The sequence below is a fragment of the Neopelma chrysocephalum genome, unplaced genomic scaffold, assembly GCF_003984885.1.
Source record: "Neopelma chrysocephalum unplaced genomic scaffold, ASM398488v2 Primary Assembly neopelma1_59, whole genome shotgun sequence".
Lineage (NCBI taxonomy): Eukaryota > Metazoa > Chordata > Aves > Passeriformes > Pipridae > Neopelma > Neopelma chrysocephalum.
In genome coordinates, this window is record NW_020897714.1 from 28,430,985 (window position 1) to 28,454,566 (window position 23,582).

The 23,582-nt window shown below is 41.4% G+C and overlaps 1 protein-coding gene across 11 annotated transcripts in view; it reads left to right on the forward strand.

Moving 5' to 3' along the window:
- The window catches only part of WNK1 (WNK lysine deficient protein kinase 1), a 102,238-nt gene that overhangs the window by 61,298 nt on the left and 17,358 nt on the right, over positions 1 to 23,582 (forward strand). For 9 of the 11 annotated variants that reach the window (XM_027680678.1, XM_027680675.1, XM_027680674.1 and 6 more), the window contains 12 exons: positions 8,030 to 8,101; positions 8,733 to 8,882; positions 9,909 to 10,382; positions 11,400 to 11,681; positions 12,352 to 12,443; positions 12,990 to 13,152; positions 13,575 to 13,691; positions 15,832 to 16,005; positions 16,790 to 16,841; positions 17,009 to 17,149; positions 17,506 to 18,932; positions 21,653 to 21,736. In XM_027680678.1, coding sequence (XP_027536479.1) covers positions 8,030 to 8,101; positions 8,733 to 8,882; positions 9,909 to 10,382; positions 11,400 to 11,681; positions 12,352 to 12,443; positions 12,990 to 13,152; positions 13,575 to 13,691; positions 15,832 to 16,005; positions 16,790 to 16,841; positions 17,009 to 17,149; positions 17,506 to 18,932; positions 21,653 to 21,736 — 3,228 coding nt within the window. The remainder of the gene's footprint in view (positions 1 to 8,029; positions 8,102 to 8,732; positions 8,883 to 9,908; positions 10,383 to 11,399; positions 11,682 to 12,351; positions 12,444 to 12,989; positions 13,153 to 13,574; positions 13,692 to 15,831; positions 16,006 to 16,789; positions 16,842 to 17,008; positions 17,150 to 17,505; positions 18,933 to 21,652; positions 21,737 to 23,582) is intronic. The other 2 variants (XM_027680682.1, XM_027680684.1) reach the window with 2 other exon arrangements.

The window sequence follows — 23,582 nt, forward strand, 5'->3', positions numbered from 1 at the left end:
CTGGAAAGTCTGCACTGGGCACAAATACTTTTCCTACTATGTTCATTTGTGTTGCCCTTTTATTTTGGTATGTTTTTTTCCTTGGTATGTTTTTGATCTGATAAGAGACTGTGCAGAAATCTATTCTAACTCTGGAGTAGAACTTCTGCTACTTTTATATTGTCTTCAGTGGTTCCCTTGTTGTTTGTTTTTTACACAAATAAAAGTCCGAGACAGAGACATTATGGTATAATTTAATAATACCATAAAGGAGAAGATGTGACACTTTAGGCTGAGGGTCCTCACTTCTTCTTCTGGTACCTGTGGTTGGAGGCTTTGTTGCAGAATCACTGGTGTAACTAGCTTTTTGGAAAACAGGCTGGTATCACTCACAAGCAAAGCATCTCCATCTTTTTCCAACACACTTAACCTGAGGCGTGTGGTACTGCGAGTCCTTGATGATGAGTTCTTAATCCCTCTAAATAAGCTCTTGTTCTGGGTAAGCCATATTCTGGTGTAATCTTTTGAGAGGGGGCAGGAGAACAAGCATATGATAGAGGTTTAGCCAAGCTACTTAGTTTACTGCAAAATGTGCTCATGCCGTACGATGACGACAGTGGTACCAGGAGGCTGACAGGATGGAGTAGAACACGACAGGAACTACTAACCCTGTTTTGGGAAGACAGGATGACAAGTCAAAATTATATTGGCAACTGGAAAAATGGCCTTAATCACAGAACACAATTCAATCAGGACAAGAACAAGGTTCATGCTTAACTGTAATAATCGGCTACACAAGTACAGAATGAGCAACAACTGGCTAGGCAGCCATTCTGGAAAAAAAAAAAGTTAGGGATTACATTGTACCACAAACTGGACATGGTCAAAAACATCACGCTGTTGTGAAAGAGGCAAACATCACATTAAATGAAATGGTAGTTCTGCTCTTGGCCATTGGTAAGTCTATCCTGGACACCTTGATTGAGTGAATTGAGGGTGAATTGGGAGAAAATTCAGAGAAGAGTGTTAAAAAAACCTCACCAGAAATACAAAAGCATGGTGTATGTGGGAAGGCTGAAATAGATGAGCCTATGAAAAATGAGCTTGAGGAGAGAGAAAGCTGTAAAAGGCTGCTATAAAATAGGAGGATGCTAATCAGATCACAACATTGTTAGGTAGAATAAGAAATCATAAGCATAAATTTGCTAACCAGAAAAGACAGTTAAGTACTGTAATCTCCATCAGTGGAGATGTTTCTGAACAATTTGTATAAATTAGAGTCAGGAATGATATATAACTACTCCCGCCTTCAAATAGATGAAGATGTATTTAGTTAACCATTTGAGTTCTCTTATATCTCTCTCCCAGATTTTTGGGTGGTCTTGTAAGATTTCTCACATGAAAAATCTTTAAAGTCAGATCTCCACTGAATATCTTGATGTTTTCTCTCTGGAGGTCTGTATTTGATTTCAATTAGTTTAAGAAATTGTGGATTACATCCATAAGAAGCATATAATATCAGAGAAGGAAAACTTGCAGTTGAAGACTGCCTCTTTGTCATGTTTCTATTCATTCATTCATTCATTAAAAACCCCACAGCAAAACATACACATGCACACATAAAAGGCAATAACAACAACTCCCAAACCAAACAGAAAATTGCAAATCTCATCCCAAAACTTCATTCTGTTTCTTTGGATTTGATTGGATTTTGACCTGTGGCCTTCTGGATTGTGCCAAGATTACAAAATCGTGATGCAGTTATTGGCTCAGCATCTGGAAAAGGCTTGTCTAATTTTACAGAATTTTCCACACATTAAACTGATTTTTTTTTTTTTCCACAACTCATGTTGTAGAGGGTGTAATGTTTAAATTGTTATGGTAATGTTTTAGTTAATAAAGAGCCAGCTGCATACATTTAGTCCACTTAATTCAGGCAGAGGGACTGTCTCAGTAGAGGAACTGGGTTAGGTGATACCTGTGAACACACACCCACTCTCTAAACTGATGAATGTTTGAAAGCTCATCAGTGTCTTTAAGTTTTTTAAATCTGTCAGACTACCAGATGCTTTGAGAACACACAGTATGGGCTGCTTCTGTGGCTCCAGAGAAAGTACTGTCTGTTCTGCCTTCCACATGTTTCCTGTAAGGGTACTAGGGAACTTCCCACACTGCTCAGTAACCTAAGGCAAACTTGGGTCCTCAGAGGTGCACACAGCCTGTTCCCAGTGTGTGTTGGCATTCATTCAGCATTCTCATATCTTGTTGTACCACTCATGAGTCAGTACTGGGCCTCTCATTGTATGTCTTCATTTCTTCTCTACCTCATTATAGTTTTTGCAGGTTTTGTTATTCTTTTTTTTTTTTTTTTTGAAGTGTTCAATTCTTAACTTTTGTTTTCCTCCCTTAGCCTCAACGTGGTCGTAGCATGTCAGTTTGTGTCCCCCACCTTCCTGCTCTTCCCTGTATGTCCTGCATCCCTCTCAGTGCTCCTTGCACCCCACCACCAGCGCTGTCTGCACCTCTTTCTCCTTTCTACCTTCGGACTGTCCCTGAAGAAACCTTTGCAGAAAAGCTTTCTAAAGCCCTGGAAAGTGTCCTGCCCATGCACTCTGCCTCTCCACGCAAGCATCGACGCTCCAGCCTGCCCTCCCTCTCTGTCAGTCCTGTATGTGTTACCATTTGCCTCCTGGCACAGTAAGATAAGTTATCATTAAATACATCCTGGGCTTTGGGCATTTTTAAAATGAGAAAATGAAGAGTTGAGTCCTTACACTGTGCTGCTGGAATGCTGAATTTTAAATTTTTTTTTCCCTTCTATGAAGCAGTACACTTAAACATTATCAAACAGTGGCTGACCATCTGCTTTTTGTATTTTAGGATAGTTTAAATGTAAATTACCCAGTTATACCACAGAAGGTAAAGGGAAGACTATTTCTTATCATGATCAGAAGAATAGCTTTTTATTTTTCAAATTCTAAGTAAACACTGAATGTTAATTAAGCCCTGCACAAAACAACCAGTTTTAAAAGCTTGGTTACTGTGGCTAGTTATTCTCAAAGCTTTGGCTACCTGTGGTAGTAATACTAGAAATGTAGAGTATGAATACCTTTGAGGATTTTTCTGTAAGTTTTAGTCAGAATTGCCACTTCAACTGCTTCTTGGTGGGAAGAAGCCGTAGTTTCATGTTTCCCAGAAAGTCAGATGCAAGATAGCTTGCAGTACAGGAGGTAGTTCCTTTTCCATTTTGAGCTTCAATTTACACAAAATAAGTTTTTGTGAAAATGAAGTAAGTGGAACCAGTTTTTAGAATGTAGGAAGAGTATTTCAACATGTAGGGCCTTGTTAGAATTGGTCAATATGGAAATTTGCTGCTGCTTTTCTGGACAAAAGGGGCTGGGGAGAAAATAAAGAATATGGAAACAGCAACTTGAAAAAGTCATAAATGCCATCTGTCTTGGACAGTGTATTTGCTGCTGACTCCTACAGTTTTTTCCCGTTAGGGTAGAGAATACATTCTCTCAGCACACTGTAGGCAGAGATGAAAAACTGCAAAATTACTAAATTGTTTGATATTCTTACATAAACTCTCTCTATTGAAATCTTCCCTACAAATCTTAAATAGGGTGAGCCTCATTTGAAGTAGTAAATGAGATGGAGTGGAATTGCCTGAGGACTCTACTCTTACTAAACCTGTGAATGTTTTATTGTCCGGGCAAGAGTTAGGTTTGTTTCAATGGGTATTAATTTTCAGTGTAAAAAGGTGTGATTAAGTGGATCAAGAGAGATAATCAACTTGGGCAGAACCCAAAGGCTCTTTGGTTTTATCAGAGGCTTTTTTTTCACCTGTGTGCTGGAATGGTTCAATTTTGTCTCATAAAAGGTTTCTTTTTAGCTCTCTGGATAGCATACAGGATAACGTACACTGTGGTTTTTTGCGTTGGAAAATACTGAGATTTAATGTAATTTTTATCTTCTAAGTGCAAATTAGAGGCTCTGCATCATTGCTGCTCTCAAGTTCTGAATTTCATACTCCACATATGGCAGTGACCTCAGGGGTTTGATTGGATTTCAAGCACTGATCACAATGGATAGGCTGTGACAATAAATCTCTTTCCATTGTCATGAGCAAAACTGGTTTCTTTTTGTGAATTATTGGAATTGAACTGGAAAAGCAGCTCTAACACAAGCAAATGTTCCCGTTTCTAGCTATGCCTGCCATGGATGTATTTAATGGATATTTACAACTCACCTAAATTTCCTAAGTACTGTATGTTTTTGACCATGAATTGAGTATGAATTCTATAAAGTTACTTCACAGAACTGCCTAGTGAACTGTGCATGTTGATGTGCTTTCACTTTTAATGTATGAATTACCTGTCTTGTTCATGTCAATACAGCCTCAGCATCCACGTGGGGGAACACCAACGTTCCCAGATTCACAGATATTTTTCCCAACCGTTCATGAACGGCCGGTGTCTTTCTCACCACCACCTGTCTGCCCGCCGAAGGTGGCAGTTGCTCAGCGGCGCAAGAGCACTTCATTTTTGGAAGCCCAAACTTGCCACTTCCAGCCATTGCTGAAGACTGGCCAGAGTTTAGTTCCACCTGGTGGTAGTCCCACCAATTGGACGCCAGAGGCATTCGTTATGCTGGGCACAGCAGCTCAGAGAGTCGCTGGGGAGCCTCTGCATGTGCAAGTTAATCCTGTGTTTGAGCCAGCTCCTGTCCACAATGACTATAGATCTGGACCAACACCTCCAGAGGATGCTCACTACAGAATGCATCCAGAAGCTGTATATTTGGTGGGCATGCACTATCCATCACAGGTATCGGAGCAGTATGATCAAGTAGCTTATAACTCTCACGCAACTGAACAGCATTTGAAGCAGGTTTCTGAGTCAAACCATGGGCAAGGTGGTCCTCCACAAAGCTCTGTGTTCGATTTTCAACCGGGGCAAACATACCTGGCAAGACCCGTTCAGAACCTGAGGCTGGATTCTGGGATGGGTCCCCTTTCTCCATTATCCAGTGTTTCAGCTCCTCTGAGTGCAGACCCTGCTCAGATGACGTTCCACCAGGTGTTTGTTCCGCACTCTGCCCCGGCTGTGCTCTCTCACAGTGGTGATGGCAGAGCGAGCTGTGTCTTTGAGTTCCATGTGCACACACCGACTTCTGCCTCTGCAGAAGGGGCAGTTTTACCCCCGCGGGTCTACAGAAGTCGCCGGGGCTCTATGGAGACCAGTCAAGAGGAATCCACTCAAGGCATAGGGTCGCATGGTCGGCTTCAGCCTGTGACAGAGGAGCAGTGTAACTATCTTGGTGCTGGGTTAGCAGGTCCCAGAGGGGGCTCTGCCAGGCGGAGCTGGCCAGAAGGAAGCCCAGAATACTCCAGTGATTCCTCACAGCTGACTTCCTCTGACACTGGTGATTTCCAGTCTCCTCCCCCTACAGGGGGCTCATCTTCTGCTTTTGGTTCAGACTTCTCATTGCCCATTGTTCAGCTGCCTCAGAAGGTGTTGCAAGAGTCGCAGCTCTTCATCTGCTTCCCCCAGGGAGCCTCAACTCAGCAGGCCTTGTCCACCTCGCTTTCATCAGGACCACCTGCATCCTATCCTCAGGTTACAGGAGCAAACCCGTCCAGAATTTCTGTGCTTTTTATAAGTCATACCTTGTACTTATAAAGGGGAGCCTTACTTTTAGATTTGCTCCTTGTGGCTCTAAGTATTAGCATTCTTGGGGATGTCTTTCCACCAGTCTATACTAGGATCCCTTTACCAGGTTGCGATGCAATAATGAGGCATCAGCAACCATTTGGTTTGTGTTCAGATTTGGCTGAAATATTGGTAGGGCTTTTGTGTTAAGAGTAAAAAAATGTTAAGTGTTCCTCCTGGGACTAGTTGCATTTTTTTGGTGAGAGAGAGCTGGAGGACCAAATTGGCTTTTAATCAGTGCTTTCAATGAAATGTATCTTCTCCACAGTTGGAATCAGCAGTGGTAGTAAAACTTTGCTGCTCCTTAATTTTAATGAGAAAGTGTTATTTGAAGTTGAACTTTCATATGAATAATGTTTCGTTAGACAACAACAGAGTTATTTTGCTGACTGTCCAAAATCCAAGAGGTTTTTCTAGACTTGGGGAAAGAAAGTGGGAAGAGAGAAATGGAAGGAGCTATATTATGTACGTGTACGTGGATTTGAAATGTGTTTGGAGGATCTTTGAAGAAACTAAACAGGCTGAGTAGTTAATTAATGGCACAAACAACTGCTGCTAATAGGTATTGGCACCTTCTAAGCCTAAAATATGGTGTCCTTTTAAATAGCAAAATTGGAGGCCTGAAGCTTAGTCTGGAGGTACATGTTTTATCAGCATATGTGGTATTTGCGCTTGCAGTGGTCACTTTTTTGTACACTGTGACTGTGAGGTGTGTGTGTATACGTTGTGTCTGCACTTCAGTCTGAAAATTCTCATAACTTTTTGTGAAAAGAGAAGGTTTACTTTAAGTAGACTTCTCTTTTACCTCTTCTGTCCTTGGAATTAGGGGCTCTAACATTTTAGTTGTTGGAGTATTAGCAAATTTGGGATTTGTGTGAAGGAGAATCATTTTGCTTTCTGTGGTAAGATCAATAACCAAGTATTCAAGGCTTTCTGTGTTTTATTAAAGCAGGAGCAGCTTTAATCACTAGTCTAATAGATAGCAATTGCTGTGCTGTAGGAGAACTTGTAGAGTGAATCTGCTACTCAAGAGGTTTGAAAACTATGTGGAGATTTTTTCTTCATAAACCCTTGTTAAACTTCAGGAAGTGAATTCTGGTGCATGAAAAATACATCTGGAAAACAAAATAAGAGATCATGATTGTTTACAGAATATAAGTTCTGGGATTTTTATCTAATTCATTAAAAGATTAGAATTTGAAGCCTAAACTAAGTCAATATGAACAGATGTTACAGCAGTGGGATATAGCCAATGTTTAGATCTTAGCCAGTAAGGGCCTCAAGCTTCTAAAACAGCAAAGAAAAAAATGGTTCTCTTTATTGGCAGTCTACTTTCCTCAAAGTTTCTATAATTAAAAAAGTATGTAATTTTAATAAGCTTGTTCCTAATGAGCTTTTTCAAGCTGAATGATCACAGCATTAAGGAATTTTAGTAGTTATTTCTGATATGATACATATGTACCAGATATGCTTCTTACAAAGGCAGTTCACCAAAGTGGTGCATGCTCAGGGAGCTCATCTGGAGGTCTTTGTCTAGTTTTCTCCCAGGAGCTGATAAAGGAATATAGTTGTAACAAAAATCATTATGCAAGTCCTGGGATCTGATCAAAAAATGTCAGCCACAAAAATAATGACAATCCATTCCATTTTCCTCTGCATCTTCCACATTCATTTGTATGCCACTCATCCATTTTTTTCATTGCTTATTCAAAAATTCTGTCTTAGCTAGAATGTGAACCCCCACATTCCCTAATATCCGATTCTTGGTAGCCTTTGAATGGGAGTGACTCTGGGAATGATTACTAGCCTGTATTTTGACATACCTCTCAAAGGAAACTCATGACATGTATGTGTACTGGATATGTTGTAATTGGTCTGGAATTCTGTATACCTTTGTGCTTGGTGGTTGGTTTTTTTTCATGGATAGTTTTATTTCCGTATACCCTCCTTTTATCACCCCACCTGTGTGTAGAACACATGTAAAGATAAAACTTAATGCCTCTATTTCCAGTTATCATGCCAAGGCATCCTGCTTTTAAAGCATCACCAGTGGAAGACGAAGCTGGTAGGCTCATCTGTGTCATGTTGAGGGGTTGCAAAAACTTTGTGTTGGTTATTTTGGAAGACTTAAAATGAAGTTTGAAACTCTTCCAGATTGCTCTGCTTTGTTCTGGTTGTCATAGTGGAATTTGGCCAGAAGGACTGCTTGTCCAAAAGGACTGCTAGAAACCTATTCCAACCAGATCATTCCAGGCAGAAATGATTATAATTGCCTATGGCAGAAACCATAGGGTTTTTTTAAGCTGACTCTTTTTTTTTTTTTTCCCCTCCTCCAGACACAGGTGCAAGGCCAGCCAGCCTCGAGCAGTGCATCGGTGCCATCCCAGCCTACCCAACACACTCAGCAGGTAAGATCACACTTGCTAAACACAGGGCTAAAATACTCCTAGTATAGGATTTTGATGACTCTTTTAAGACTAATTGACTACGTCTGTCACCCTTCAACCCATAGTTTTGCACAAAAGCAAAGGAATCCTCTGGCTCTCACCCAGTCTAACGTCCTATGAGATATGCATTGACCTTCTGGAATTTATTTTTAAAAATCATATTAATGCTTGTTTTCCCATGTCTGTCTTCCCCAACTTCCACCTGAGCTTGCAGTGGTGGTCCCGTTCAAGGGAAGATGTGTCAGGATTTGCAAGTTAGACTGTCTAGACAGGCAAACTTCATTCTTAGGATTTCTCCTAACTGGAAATACTATCTTCTGCAACATTCTCTTCTCTTAACTGCCTTTTCTTCCTTTATAGAATTTTCATTCTTGTTCACACAGGGGAAATAATTCTGTTGCAAGATTTGGTACTGATAATGTAGTTGTATTAGTGTTGCAAATAAGTAATTGCTAAAGCTTAATTGACTTGGCATATTCTGAAGAAGCACTGATATTATTTGTGAGAGAGTAAAAAGTAGAATTTAAGTAGGATATGCTTTAAAAACCTCTGTGTGGGGGAAATACAACTTCTGCCTCTTTTCTTACTACAGAGTGCACAGCAGCCAGCCTCTTCCCAACAGCCTGGACAATACCAGCTGCAGCAGCCACCAGTTTCTGCTGGCACAACTCCTGCACAAACTGTCTCTCAAACTCAAACTTCACAGATTATGCCAATGCCTCAGGCAGCAGCTGGGACACAGGTAAACAAAATTCTTTCTAGCAGAAGATTTATTTTTCTTTTCTTCACAGCCGGCAAATTCAACATGCTGCTACTTTCACTTTTGTCATCTTTTCTAATGATTCCAAAACATTCATCCAGGCAATAGTATTCTTAGTGTACTGCAATTGTCAGTTTTGTTGGAAACCTTTTCATATGTGGCAGTCATGAGTAATTTGAAGGAGGGATAGTACTTCCATGCACAAAGATCTTTAAATCGTCAAAAATATCAGGAGACATTTTGATGAATGGTGTGTTGTGAATGGATTTTCAGGAACTCGTCATTTCTCTGTTTCCCATACAATGTCTATCTTCTGCACCATTATATATTCACTTACTTAGGTAGTGAACCATAGGACTCCTTTCATCACTCTGTCATCTTTCTTACTCCGCTCTTCTCCTTTACTCCCTGATCAAGAAGCTTCTGTTACTGAATATTGCTTCATTTTGGCTCATATCTCTGTTGAATGTGTGAGCCTTAATTTTGTTTTTAAAATTATTGTTTTGTTGCTTGTTCATCTAAACTGCCTTTCCAGTTGCATCATTTGCTGGCTTTAATTGACATATCCCCTGCCATTCTCTGAATGCTGGCACAGTGGATTTTCATTTTCCTCTGCTTTAGTCCCCATACCCAAAGCTGACAGATTTGTTGAAAGATTTGCCCTTCTTTTCTGTAAGAAGGCAGACCTTGGGTCTGAGGACAGAGTTGAGGGGAATTTGATTCTGTTTGTGCACAAATCAGTGCTTCAGGGTATTCGAACGTTGCTCTTTCACCCGTTGTGGGTGTGTGTTTTAAGAGCCTGTTGAGTTCTTCAAGGGAAGTGTTGCGAAGAGAGGACCGCTTGGAACTCCAGCCAGCTTCCCAGCCACTCTGCCAACTGTGCTCCCGCCCACTTTAACAGAGTGCTGTAACTTGAATAATGCTTTCTTTGACTAATGTGTAAAAACTCTGCTTTCTGCAGCCCTGCTTTAAAAAAAAAATCTATCTCTATTTTCTTTACCTCCCCAGCTTCCTGTTTCCCAGCCAATGTCGATCATCCAAGGCGAGCCTCAATTACCTGTTGCAGCACCTTCTCTCCCTCAGCCTTCAGTTGCCCCATCAGTCCCCATTGGCTCTCATTTTCTACCCATGGGACAGGCCTTGCCAACTTCTGTGGTTCCCCAGTTCCCAGTCTCTCAGCTGCCTGTAGCAGCTCCTCATGTGACAGTGGCTCAGCCAGGTTTCCAGTCACTCCCCATTTCAATGGCAGCTGGCATGAATCAGCCATTGCTCACACTGGCAACGTCTGCTGCGGCAACTGCTGTTCCTGTAGGATCAACCGTTGTCCCTAGCCAGCTTCCCACAATGATGCAGCCTGTGGCTCAGCTGCCCAGCCAGGTTCTCCCACAGCTCCTGCAGCCAGCTGTCCAGTCCGTGGGATTGCCAGTCAGCATTGGACAAGCTGCTGAAGCTTCACTTCCTGCTGGAGATGCTCTTTACCAGGTATTGTTGCAAGCCAGCAGACCTCTTCTCCACATTTTTAGCTGTTCCTTTAAGGTATCGGAGCTAAACTCATTTTTCATAGGAGAGCCATTAAACCACCAACATGAATTCTGTTGTGTGGTAAAAACACATTTTAAGGAGGAGAGGGAAAAAAAAACGTCCTTGGATACCCTGGTGTTTTGAACTTTTCATATTTGGCACTGGAATTTGTCTAAAATGACAGAATCATAGTGCAGGACTTTGTTCAACCACTGTGTGAAAGAGGACAGCTTTATGTCCAAGAGATCTGTCAATTTGGAGAAGAAGAAAATCAAAACATTTCAACTTCAGAATTGGGAGATGTGTACTGGAAAGAAAATCAATGGCAGCATATTCAGCAATGTCAGTGTTTCATTCCAAGTCTGGGAAGGGGTGGGACATGGAATTTCTAGAAATAAGGCAGGCAGCATGGATCTTGAATGTGATGTAAGTACCTGATGCTAGTTGTGAACTGCTTGACTGGTGGGCACAGACTGCTTCAGCTACTTTGTGTGATCACTGTAACAATGGCAACCTGAATAATGACAAAGGTGTTCCTTGTTCCTGGGTCAGCTCATCCTGAGAGTACAGGAAGAACACGAGACTGTTTTTGCTATTAATCTCAAGAATCAGCGGCAGCTTTATAACACCTGAGCAGTAGTTGTTCAGCCTGAAAATTCTTCAAACTCATTTCAGGTCTCAGGCTTTAAAATATTAAGCTACATAAGCAGCTGCGAGAGTTGGGAGATGAAGATTGTTTTGCCTAAGACTTGGAAGTATGAGTGGGAATTTGCTTGTTCAAGCATGGTGACTCGCAAGCTGGCTGCATGAGCAGTTTGCTCTGCTTCTTTGGGAAGATATTGGGAATGCTTGAATAAGTACAGAAGGTTGGAAGATGCCCCTGGAACTGATGCTTTTTTTTTTCTTTTTGTTTTTTACTGCCGTGTTTCCTAATTAGCTCTGACATTCACTGACTTGACTCCCCCGTTTCTATTCCAGGGTTTCCCATCGCGGCTGCCATCTCAGTACCCCGGGGACTCGAGTGTCACACCTTCCTCTGCTGTGGCCTCTGCCAGCATTCCTTCTGCTGTCCTGTCCCCACCCTTACCCACAGATGCAATGGCCCAGTCAGGATATCTCGCTCCTGTTGTGCAGCCATATGGGGAACAGAACGTTCTCGTTTCCATGGGCAGCGTAGGAGGACAGGTGCAAGTGCCCCAGCCTCCAGTGAGTTTAGCACAACAGGCCTCATCTGCCTCCTCACAGCAGGCAGCTTTGGAGGTAAATATATGGAATATAATGTAACAATACATTTAGGATGTTTGAATCATGCAACAGTGTATGTATGTGGGGAACTGATCCCTTCTGTGCCTGTCTTCAGTTGGAAATTAATATTTCAAATGACCTTTCTCTTACAGCAGAATGTCATGCCAATGTGGGGACCTTGTTGCCACTGGTTGTTCTGTTGGGAAGTGAGTGTGCCATCCTGCAGGCAAAAAGCAGTTAACACTTCACTTCTTGCTAGTCCTATGGAACATTTTTGCCATATCAAAGACAAGCTGCAAATGATAGCCTTTGAGAATCTGTCATTATGCCTATTCCCTGCAGCGTTGTTCTTGCTAGGGAGAATTTGAACTGTTTTTGTGTTCTGCATTGGCTTGCCTTTTGCACATTCTGTTAGTAAGACCGTGACTGCATGGCAAACTGTAGTGACATGTAGAAGTAGAAAGGACGGCTGACTTCCTCTCCTCACCCCTCCCCAGATGATGTTTTGCTTCACTGCAGTTTGCTCTAGAATCTTTTGTAAATTAGAGCTGTCTAGATGCCAGCTGTTTAAAGGCAGAGCTTTTAGCTTTACAGCTGGTTTGGGAGTAACTTTGAAAGACTGCTGGGTTACCTGAGGAGGAACTGTATTCTTTGGGGGGTTCTTGATGTAGGTTTCTGTCCATAGGGTTCTCAGGGAGTCTCACAGACTGCTTCTTCAGAGACCCTTCCAGCAACACAGCCTGCTCAATCTACCCCTTTGGCTTCCTCTATGGATAGGTAAGCATTGCTTTCCTTAAATTATGCTTCCATGTGTGATCTTTAGGTATACTTTTTCACCAGGGATTTTTTTTTTTCACTGAGGGTGTTTAGGATGTGAGGAGATAAACTTCCCAGAGAAAAAATAGAGTTATGAGAGGTGGAGTAAGTTTTGATTTATGGCTGGATATGGAGGGAATAAATAAGATTGTTTGTAGTGATTTAACTTCTAGTCCATTTTTAATTTTTCATGTCCAATGGATCATAAAGGATGTTTTTCTGTCCTTTTGACGCTTAAACAGAATTCAGACTCCAAATAGCTTGAAGACATATTCAGAAGATAGATTTGTACAACTCAGCTTGCAAGACGTGTAGCAAAATAATTGCTGTTAGGGTTGCTTGAGTAGAATTTCTAAGTGTTGACAGGACTCTTTTCCTCTAGTCTGAGATAACACACATCTACTGCTGTCCAGAAGAGAATATCATCTGGTGGGTTAAACTGTATTTTTGCAGTTATGGAATGCATGGATACTAATGTAAAGTTGCCTTTTTCTTTTTTTTTTCCAGTGCACATTCTGATGTTGCTTCAGGATTGAGTGATGGCAACGAGAATGTCCCAACCTCTAGCGGAAGACATGAGGGGAGGACCACGAAACGTCACATGCGGAGGTCTGTCCGCAGTCGCTCTCGCCATGAGAAGACTGCTAGGCCGAAACTGAGAATTCTAAATGTGAGTATTTCTTATTTTAGTGACAGTTCAGTAGTGAGCCTCTAAAATTGTTATTTCCTTTGAGGAAATGTGTGTCTTCTGCAGTCTTGTTCCTTGCCCCCTGCTCCCCGAGCACACAAGCTATCTGGTGTATTTCTTCTGCTTCTGGAGTCACCATTCCAAATGTCATCTGCTAAGAGCTTTTTGGACCATTATATCTGGCAAAATTGGCTTGCTTAGCTACCAGTGGTTCCACAGACTGTTCCAAAATATTTGATGTATCCTCAGACAAAAATGATGCTGTACATGACACCATTTATTAGACTGGAAAGAGAGAACAAGTTTGTGTGATACCAATACTGTTGGTTTGTTTCAGTGAACTTTAAAGAAAAAGCCTTAGATTCTTGTGCTTTTGGTTTGAAGTACTCTTTTCTTTGCATTAGGTTTCGAACAAAGGTGATCGGGTAGTGGAGTGCCAGCTAGAGACACACAATCGGAAAATGGTTACTTTCAAATTTGATTTGGATGGTGATAACCCTGAGGAAATAGCTTCAATTATGGTAAGATATATTTTAGAGATGTAGAATTGAATCTGGTCTGACTTATTTTTTCTTGTGTTTCAGAATTGCTCTTCCAGGTAGTATATAGTGTGTTCACCTTATTGGTACACAAGCACAACTAGAAACTCTGGGCACAGAGTGGTATACCTGACTGACAGTTAATGTTGCATGCACAATTCACATGGCAATTTTTCAGGTTTTACCTTGGAATTGAGGTTTTATCAAGTAAATTTGCCTCTGGTTTTTTGCAGTCTAATTTTTTTTTTAAAAGGCAGACAATTTTCTGGAAGTGTCAGGTTAAAAATTCTGGTTTGTTTTCTAGGAGCAAACATTCCTAGATCTTTAAAACTTATTCCTAAATTTTGAGCGTTTTGCCGTTGTTCTCAACTAAAATGGGAAGGTTCTGCCCTTAAAGTAAGGAATGGAAATCACTTTCTGGTTTCTGAAAGTCTGTAGTGACTGATGCTGCTTTTGTCTTTCTCAAAGGAAAAAAACCTCTCCATTCAGTGTATGATGGCCAAGCATAGAAAATAATTCACCCTGTAGAGATACATTTAAATGAGAGTACTGTGTAGCATGGACTAGCATAACTTTTTTTTTTATTTAAACTATTTTTGGTCTGCTACAGTCTAAATGAAACAGAGGTTGTTTTAAGGGTTAGTGAAGTGAGGAAGGATGACAAAATGCAGTATCTTTTACCAGCTTCTTGGGTACCTCTGTTGGTGTGTGCTGGATTCATACCTGTCAAAAGAAACCAAACCAGTGATATGGGAGAAATAATGGCTTTTTAAGAAAGAGGAAGAAGTTGGTTTTTGGCTAAATACATGTATTGACACTGTAAACAAGTCAATAACATAAAGTCAAGTGCCAAGAAATACACAGATGTCTGTCTTTACCTCATACCTAAAGTGATCCTATATAGGAATAAAAGAGTATATTTGATTTTAAAAGAAAGCAAAAAACTAAACAAGCAAAATCAAAACAAGCACACACAGCTCAAGCAACAAACCCCACAGTATTTGAAGATGAGTAGAAGCAAAATAAGTGAACTGTGCATCCAAAATGCAGTCACATAGTTGAAACTGTGCAGCCTAAATTAGACATCTGAATCTGGAACGTTGTGCTCGTGGGTTTCTTGTTGAATATTGAGGAAACTTTTGACTGTGAGACTTCATGGTTTCTTTTTAGTCATTATACTGTCAGGTGTACCCCATATAGATACTTGTCATTCCTCAACTTAAAACGCTGAAGGTTTCTTTAAGTAGTAAGTTTTCTGCATTGCAGAGGGAGATATAACCACACATCACGCTTGACTTTCCTTTCTCTGAACCAGCATCCCAGAAACTTGATGTAAATGCAATGTCTCAAGCTTTACCTCTAAGGCAGTTTCTCTCTCTCTTTTCCAGCCGAGATACTGTGACTGACAGCTTTGCTTCTGTTTCACAGACTGTCTCTGCGAGTTTTACCATGCATAATTTCAGGAGACAGAACATTCTCCTGGGTCAGACCAAACCAAAAATGTCTTTCTAAATGTCACATATACTGTTTAAGCTAGTTTTCTCCAATATAAGCAGCAGAAGGTATTTTCATAAAGCAGTACAATGTATTGAAACTAGGTGGGCTGAGCAGTCTTCCTTTTCCTGTATTTGGAACATAATTAATACTGGCTTTTATGTACTACAGCCAGTCTTTAAACTAGAGATGTGCAACCTGCATAGAGTAGAAGTTGTATATGGCATGGAAAGAGAACACATCTTGCAATACAGACTTTTCAGTTTCTTTTATGTTATAGTTCCCTTTAAATGTGGCTCTTAATGCACATTACATTAGACAGGAGGAACTGCAGTAAGATAAGGCTGCTAATTTTAAATCTCCCTGTACTAAGCAAAGATTGAGGTGACAGTTTAATGAAGAATTGAGATTGAATGTTGTTCCACAGCAAAGATTAAACCAGGGCAAATACTTCTGTGCTGGAGATAATTTTAGAAAGAATTGTTTTTCTCTAAGGTGTCACCATCTTTGTCTTGTGCAGAACAGCAAAGGGAGGACCAACATTAGCACCAAGAGCAAATTACCGTTATTCAATGTATTGTTTTGAAATCATTTGTGGAAAATGAATGTTGTTTTGTTCTCTTTACAGGTGCAGAATGAGTTTATTTTAGCAACAGAGAGAGACTCATTCGTAGAACAGGTACGAGAGATTATTGAGAAAGCAGATGAAATGCTAAGTGAGGATGCAAGCGTGGAGCCAGAAGGTGATCAGGGTTTGGAGAGCATGCAGACAAAAGATGATGGCTTCTTTCCAGGGTCGCAGGTATGTAAAGGACAGATCGCCTTAGCTGTTTGCATTTTCCGTTTTGGGTGATATGGCTTTGTGAGTAGAGCTAGTTAGATACAGAAACTTCCTTTCATGAGAGATATCAGAGATTAATAATTAAATGAAAACACAAACAGAGAAAGTTTCATATCAGTGAGTGCCTAAAATTCACTTAGAAAGCTAAATAACAGAGCTTTTACTTTTTGATGTGTTTGAAGACTTCTGAAGCTGCTGAATCTCCTAACAGTCCACTAAACAGACAGTGTTAAATGCTGAGGCTTCTTGGATTTGAGATTATTGTGAGGTAGGACAGTAAAATCCCCAACCCTGTGCTGCTCACTAAACACTGAGAGCCTGGTCTCAGGCCCTCTACCCTCTGCAATACTAAGAGATTGGATAGCTCAGTTAGGAAACATGGGTTTTGGAACTGGATGCTGGGAATAAGATGGGGTAACATTTCTTGAATCTCTGCCTTAATTACACACAGAACTGATTTGAAACGTCTGTTTATCTGTGGAATGTTTAAGGAAATCAGTTGGACTGCCTGTTAACAAGCGAGTGTTTAGATCAATTTGTTACATTGATGGTCTCTAAGCTGAGAAGCTCTAAAACCACTGTAGCTGACATTTATCTGGGCAGAATTCCTCTAGTTTGGTGATGGTGCTTGGGTCCAAGGTACTGCTTCTCTTAAATGCCCACATTTCAGTCAGCTAGCATTTTAAGAACTATCTTGTGGGTTTCTGTTTCAGAATAGAAGTTTAAACTTTATCTTACTTTACAGAAATTAGAGTTCAAACAGCCAGATCCTACATCTTCCATGCCACAAAGAATAGGTAAGTCTTTTGTGATTATTTTGTTTTTTCCCAACAGTTACCTTTTTCTGTTTCAGCGGATGGGTGCAGCCAAGTTTTTATTTTGTATGATGGAGTGCACATTCCGTATTGCAGGTTATGTATTTAGTTACTGCCAGTGTCTAAACTTCTGACTTCTTTCTGTTTAGGGGTCCCTTCTAGCTCCTTTACCCAGGTTGTCCATTCTGCGGGAAGACGGTTTATTGTCAGCCCTGTCCCTGAGAGTCGGTTAAAAGAACAGGGCTTTTTCACCTCTGCTGTTTCTGGAGGAAGCGAAACTTCAGATATGGGTAAGTTGTCTAAACTCTTAAAAGCTGATGGCTAAGACATGCTCATCAAAACTGAAGTTAGCTAGCTAAACTGTTCCTAAAGACCTCTTGAAGTACTTGGGGAAGTAAGGAACTGTCTGTGCTGGTGAGAAGTGATCGTAGTTTAGGTCATATTGTGCTGGATTCTTAGCAAAAAAATTCTGATGGGTTTTCTGCAAGACTGAAACCTTAAATTCTGTGTTTTAAGGTAAACTTGGATTTGTTTTATTTCATTTTTTTTTTTTTAGTTATGCTAAGAGGTAAATGTGGTCTTAGTCATAGAGAATAATACTGTAATGAGCTTTTCCAAGTGGACTGATAATTTTCTGTTCTTCCAGTTGCTGCATCTCCAGTACATGGTCCTGGAATGAACCTCTCCCACTCAGCATCATCACTGAGCTTGCAGCAAGCTTTCTCTGAGATGGGGCATGCTCAGATGACAGAGGGACCTAGTACAGCTCCTCCAGTGTTCAATCAAACAGTACCACCGTTTCCACCTGCACTTTCTAGCATGGCGGGCAGTGGTGCAACTCCTGCATCTGTCGCTGCTTCTTCAATATCTGTTTCCTCCAGCACTGGTGTTTCTCTTCCAGAATCTGTTACTTTGCCTTCGGAAAATGCAGCTGTTGGAGCTGCACCAAGCACAAGTGTGCCAAGCTCTGTTTCTCCACCTCCAGCCTCACAATCTGGACAGCAATCGACTGGTGTCACTTCCAGTGTGAGCGCCCCTGCTTCTTTCTCCTTATCTACCACATCCCAGCCTGCTCAACCAGTAACTGGAGATATTGCCCCCAGTATCAGCACACCGTCATCCTTGGCACTGCCATCTACCCAGATTCCTGGTGTCACTGGTCTTGGTGTTGTTGCACCGACTGTGACATCTCAGTCTACTCCTCAGATTGTAAGTAGTATGGCAGCACCACAGACATCCGTTGCCCTGTCTCTGGCTCAGAACGTGGCTTCGCAGCTTCCTCACCTTAGCAGCAGTGGCTCTGTGTGCAGTCTGGCAGAAACAACAGTTGTAAGCGCTCCACAGTCAGTACCTGAGAGTGGGCAGTCTCTGGCTGCATCTCATCACTGCAGTGCAGCTGGCTTGTCTCTTCCGATCTCTGCACCTTTGTCATCCTCAGTAGCATCAAGCATATGTGGTTCAGTTGCTCAGCCGGGGATACATCCCTTACTCATCCCATCAGGAATTACATCAACACCTGTCCTGCCCCAGATTTCGGGTGCAACACCCATGTTGCCCCAGGTTCCCTTGCCTGGTGTCTTGCCGCAACCGGTCACTAACGTACCTGCCGTTCAGCAGACTTTGATACACAGCCAGCCTCAACCAGCTCCGTTACCCAACCAGCCTCACGTTCACTGTCTGGAGGCTGATGCTGATGCTCAGTCTAAAGCTCCTGGTATTGATGACATAAAGACCCTGGAAGAAAAGCTAAGGTCTCTCTTCAGCGAGCATGGTAATGTGGGAACAGTGCATCCGTCAGTATCTCTGGAGACATCGCTGGTGATGGAAACGACAGTTGTTCCTGGGATACCAACCACTGCTGTTGCACCAACTAAACCCCTGACATCCATTAGCACTTGTATACCTCCAAGCAGTTTGCCTCTTGGACCAACTGGCTTGCCAGTGCTGACTCCAGCTGCCACTCCCGGGCAAGGGATCACCCCAGTGAGCTACATCTCGGCACCGAGCAGCATTGCGACAGCAGTAGTGAAACCAGGGACCTCTCCTTCCAAGCCCCCCCTTAGCAGGGTACCGGTAAGAAGTGCAATGTTTGTGTGAATGTTCAGCTGTTGTAGGAAACAACCTTCTTGAGCCTTTTTGAGAATCCTTGTTATAAGGCAAAATGTTTATTCAGGCAGAGGTGGCTTCATTTAATGTAGTATTGTAAGTTTTATGCTCTGGTGGTTTTCATGTGTCCCAAGAGGTGTTTTGTTTTGTCCCTATCAGGGAAAAAAAAGAAGTCCAGTTCTGTAGTGTGCTTCTGAGAGAGGTCTCTGGTGTCACTGTTAGTTTTTCCTAGTCCTAAACCACAAAGAGTAAAGCAACTGTGATTTATGTGTTTATTTTTTTTCTTGATGTTGCTTTTTCAAATAGAATTTGGTAGGATTGCTTTAAATAGCTTTTTATCTTGTACATGATGACTAGAATGAGTTGAAGTGGTTGTATAATACACAAAGTGGTCAGGATAGCTTAGCTTTGCTCCCTGTCATTAACCTGCTCCTTGCAGGCAAGGGTAAACCTGACTGAATTTTTTTTGAGTCCTGTGCTGCTTATGTGGTACCTGGATACTGTTTTCCTTTCAAATTTTAGATTTGTGAAAGCAGGATTTTGAGAAGTTTAAAAGATATCTGAAACAAAACTCTTTTGTTTGTTTGAATTGTGCTCTACAAGCGAACACTTTCATAAAGAGATAGTAATGACTTAGAGTAACAACTTGGGAGGTGTTGTGGAGGTTGTTACCTGCTCCCTAGCCAGATATATCAATATGTGAAATTAAACTACTTATTTTCTCTTAAATGACTCTCCATATTGGGAGGCAGCCTATTTCAGTATTTTAAACTCTTGGTAACCCTTTCCTTAAATGGAGAAGTAGCTCTGAAATGAAAATAGATTGAAGAAACTTTCAGGTGTTTAACAAACCCACAACTTTAATACTCACTTCTTTTTGTTTCTGTCACATTGTTTTCCATTCACCAACACTTGGTGTTGGTCATCTTTAGTTGGCCTTGCTGTTAACCAGTTTCAGGCCATTCAAACTGAGCTAATGCTCCCAATAACTCCATTCATTAGCAGTCTTTCCCATGTACTCTTTGTATTCAAAGAAAGTAGAAAATTTCTGCTGTCAAGGAGTTGGGAATGTGTGCCAAGGAAGTTGGTAAGGAAATCTGGATATGAAGGCATTCATTAATACTTAAATGAAATTGAGAATTAGAAAAGAAAGATTAGAAAATAATAGAAAGTGAGATCCATTCACGGGCAGTTAAAAACTTGCTAATTGCAAACCTGTAATTACAAAGGCTTGGGTTTAAATGTAATAAATGTTAGGGAGTTTTTGATTGTCCCTTTTAGAAAACCTACCTCCTCTTTGAAGTTTTTACTTATAAATTAGTTTGGTTTTTTTCAAAGCTTACTTTTAGTTTCACTTTCTGTGTTGTTACTGAATTTTAAGGAGCTATTGCTTTAGTTTTCAGGGATTTGCTAAGCTCTGTGTATTTTATTCTGTTTGTGGCCAAGCTGTTAACCTGGACAGTTTAAATGTGTTTTGACTTGTCTTACAAATGCATTTGAAGTATGTTTTGCCTCTTATTTATAAACTAAATGATGAAGTTACCCCAGCTTAAAAATTCATCATGCCTCAGAACAGGTAATATCCTTGTGTATTTCTCAGTGTGCAAAAAAGTTGAGCTAAGGCAACTTGGCCTAGTTCCTGCTGAAACATTTTTGGGAGGATAGATAAGCATGGGATGTACCTTCACCAGGCAGTTACTACTGCAGTGTGAACCATTGTTAAGCTGTGGTAACACACTGCAAGCTGGAACTGGTTCTGCTGCTTGAGGGGTAGACTTTGGGCCAGTTACCCATATCCATCAGTCACTGTCACACAAGGGCAGACAGCTGTCCAGTGCTGGAACTCACCAGGCAAACCTCACAGTCATGGTTAGGCCTCAAGATGACAGCTGGGAATAAGAGTTGCAAATTGGGTAATGGGTCACTTAATTCCTAGAACTTCCCACTTCCCTAACAATGGAAATGACTAACTGGAATGTACTATCTGACCTGGTGGGGAGGCTTTGATGCCTTCTTCTAACCTTTCCAGTCTCTCTAACCTCCTTTACGTAACCTGGATGACTTCTCCCTACCCAGATGCATGGCCTGGTCATCTTCTGTGGGTCATCAACACACTTCAGTTCAAAAAAGTAGTGATGGATCAAAAGATGGTGTGAGAGCTCTATAAATCTGTTTCTCAACAAGTGGAGACATCCTCAGGCACTGACAGTTCCTGTTCCCGAGTCACGTTGCTTGGAATAATGTGCCAGAAGCACGTAGCTTGCAGTTTCTAATGGAAAGTTAACACAGATCTGTTGTAAGGAGACTGAGTGCCTTCTTACACCATTTATAAATTAAGCTTCTTGGAAACTTAATTGCTTTTTGGAAGAATTATTTTAGCATTTCTTGCAGACTTGAAAGTAATATCCCCAAGATACTTAGTTCCTGGACACAGCAGCTTGTTTAAACTGGAAATTGTGGCTGCTCAAAGGTAATCTGGATTATAAAATAAAACCAAAGCAAACAACTTCCCCCAACTTTGTTTCAAAAATACCTAAAAACTCTATGCTAACTCTGCCAGGAGGAAGTCTCTACAGAAAAAAAATGTTGAGGCTTCTGTTGTATGACATGACTGACTGTAGCTTGGTATCTGATCCTTCTGTTGTTCCCTGTCTGATGGACGCGCGTTTCCTCTTCGTTATCCATAGGTGCTACCAGTAGGTTCTGAACTTCCGGCTGGCACTCCATCCAGTGAGCCGCTGCCACCTTTTCCAGGACCTTCACTAACTCAGGTGCTACACAACTTGGCAGATTGTATCTGCTGCTTTTCCTGTCGAAGAGCATGTTGCGATTAAACTCTCCATTGCATGTTATTAATGTCCTTGTTTTTCTTTTCTTTTGACTGAGTAACCCCTTTTGTGTAACTGTAGCAGCAGCCAGAGCCACTTCAGCACTGGGTATGAGCAGCCTGGTCTAGTGGGAGGTGTCCCTGCCCATGGCAGGGGGTTGGAACTCGATGATCTTGGAGGTCCCTTCCAACCCAAACCACTCTGTGAATCTGTGTAACTTGCCCTTCAGGGTGCTGTACCCAGTGTCTGAAGTACAGGAACAATTGATCAGGCTCAGCATTTTTTAGTGTGTAAACCTGACCTTCAAAGGTGTTTAAGAAAAATAAAATAACACAGGTGAGTGTGTGCATAAAACTTGAACCTGTTTTCTTCTTGAAAAAAGTATAGTAGCAAAATAATATGGGAAACTATGTGTTGCAATTAAATGTTTATGAAAGTGAAAAATTGCTAGCTTTGTAAATTCCTCATGGGCTCCTCCTGGTGCTTCATTTTTTTTTTTTGGTGGTTATTACTCCACTCTGATTTCACTGGGCTTTCAGATTTGAAAAGGTTTTTGAAGCTCCTGATCATATACATAATTTGAAGTGTAACAGTGGCTTTCCTTGCACAAATTTTGTCCTTGTATACAATAGTTAGCTTGGATATTTTGGATGTAAATGGTAGTGCCAAGCAATGGCAGAAACTGATGCAGAGGAAGTTCCACCTGAACGTGAGGAACTTCTTTACTGTGCAGGTGACCAAGCACTGGAACAGATTGTCCAGAGAGTTTGTGGAGTCTCCTTCACTGGATATTCCAGAACCATCTGGACACAATCCTGTGCCGTGTGCTCTGGGACAGCCCTGCTTGAGCAGGGAGTGGGACCACATGACCCACTGTGGTCCCTTCCAACCTGACCCATTGTGTGACGCTGTGGTTTGCACAGCTGAGGCAGATGACATCTGAAGTTGGAAGGGAAAAGGCTCATTCAACTGAATTCTTTCCCAAAAGTAACTCACTTTTACAGCTTGACCTTAGAGCCATAAGCCCTATTCCTGCTCTGTGAGTAATCAAGAAATGGGTATCTTCTTTCTCAAACTGAGCAAGAAGCTGCATGAAGGCAGCTGAATGGCTTATGAGTTGTTAGCAAGCAATACTGGTTTCCCCCCCCCCGCCCTCGACTCATAGAGGTAGAAGCTGGTTTATGTCTTTCAGTCAGTTCTCTCTGAAGTATGGTTTTGCTGAAGGGGAAACTACAACAGTTTGGTGATAATTCTCACCTGAGTTCTTGCCATGAGCAGATATCAAATGGATCAGGAGGCAGATGGTTTAAATCAGTCATACTAAGTTTGTAGTCCTTTTTATTTTCATTGCTTTAAACTCAGTATATTAGTAACATTTTCCCCCAAACTCAAAAGCACTTGCAGCCACTTCTATGACTCAAGCCACTGTGCCACTGCAAAAGGCTTCTTCCTGTAAATCAGAGGTATTTCTGGCAGGATTTGTGGCATGGAAGAGGCACAAATATAGATCCTTTGCTTCTTGTCCTTTGCAAACAACTTACCTAATTTTACTTCTCATTTGAACTCTGAAGGCTTGTCTGGGAGCGAGACAAAATTGGAGGAGACCAACTGGATCAAATCTAATTGACTGTTAAGAGCATTTGCTGCTATCATATAATACTATCTGGAAAATTACTGGCTTGTCTTAAAGTAGATAGGTTTGCCTTCCGTGCTGCTTCTGTCAGTAGGTCATTACGCAACTTATTTTCCTTTCCTTAGTACCAGACTCATAATTTGCAGACAAAGTACA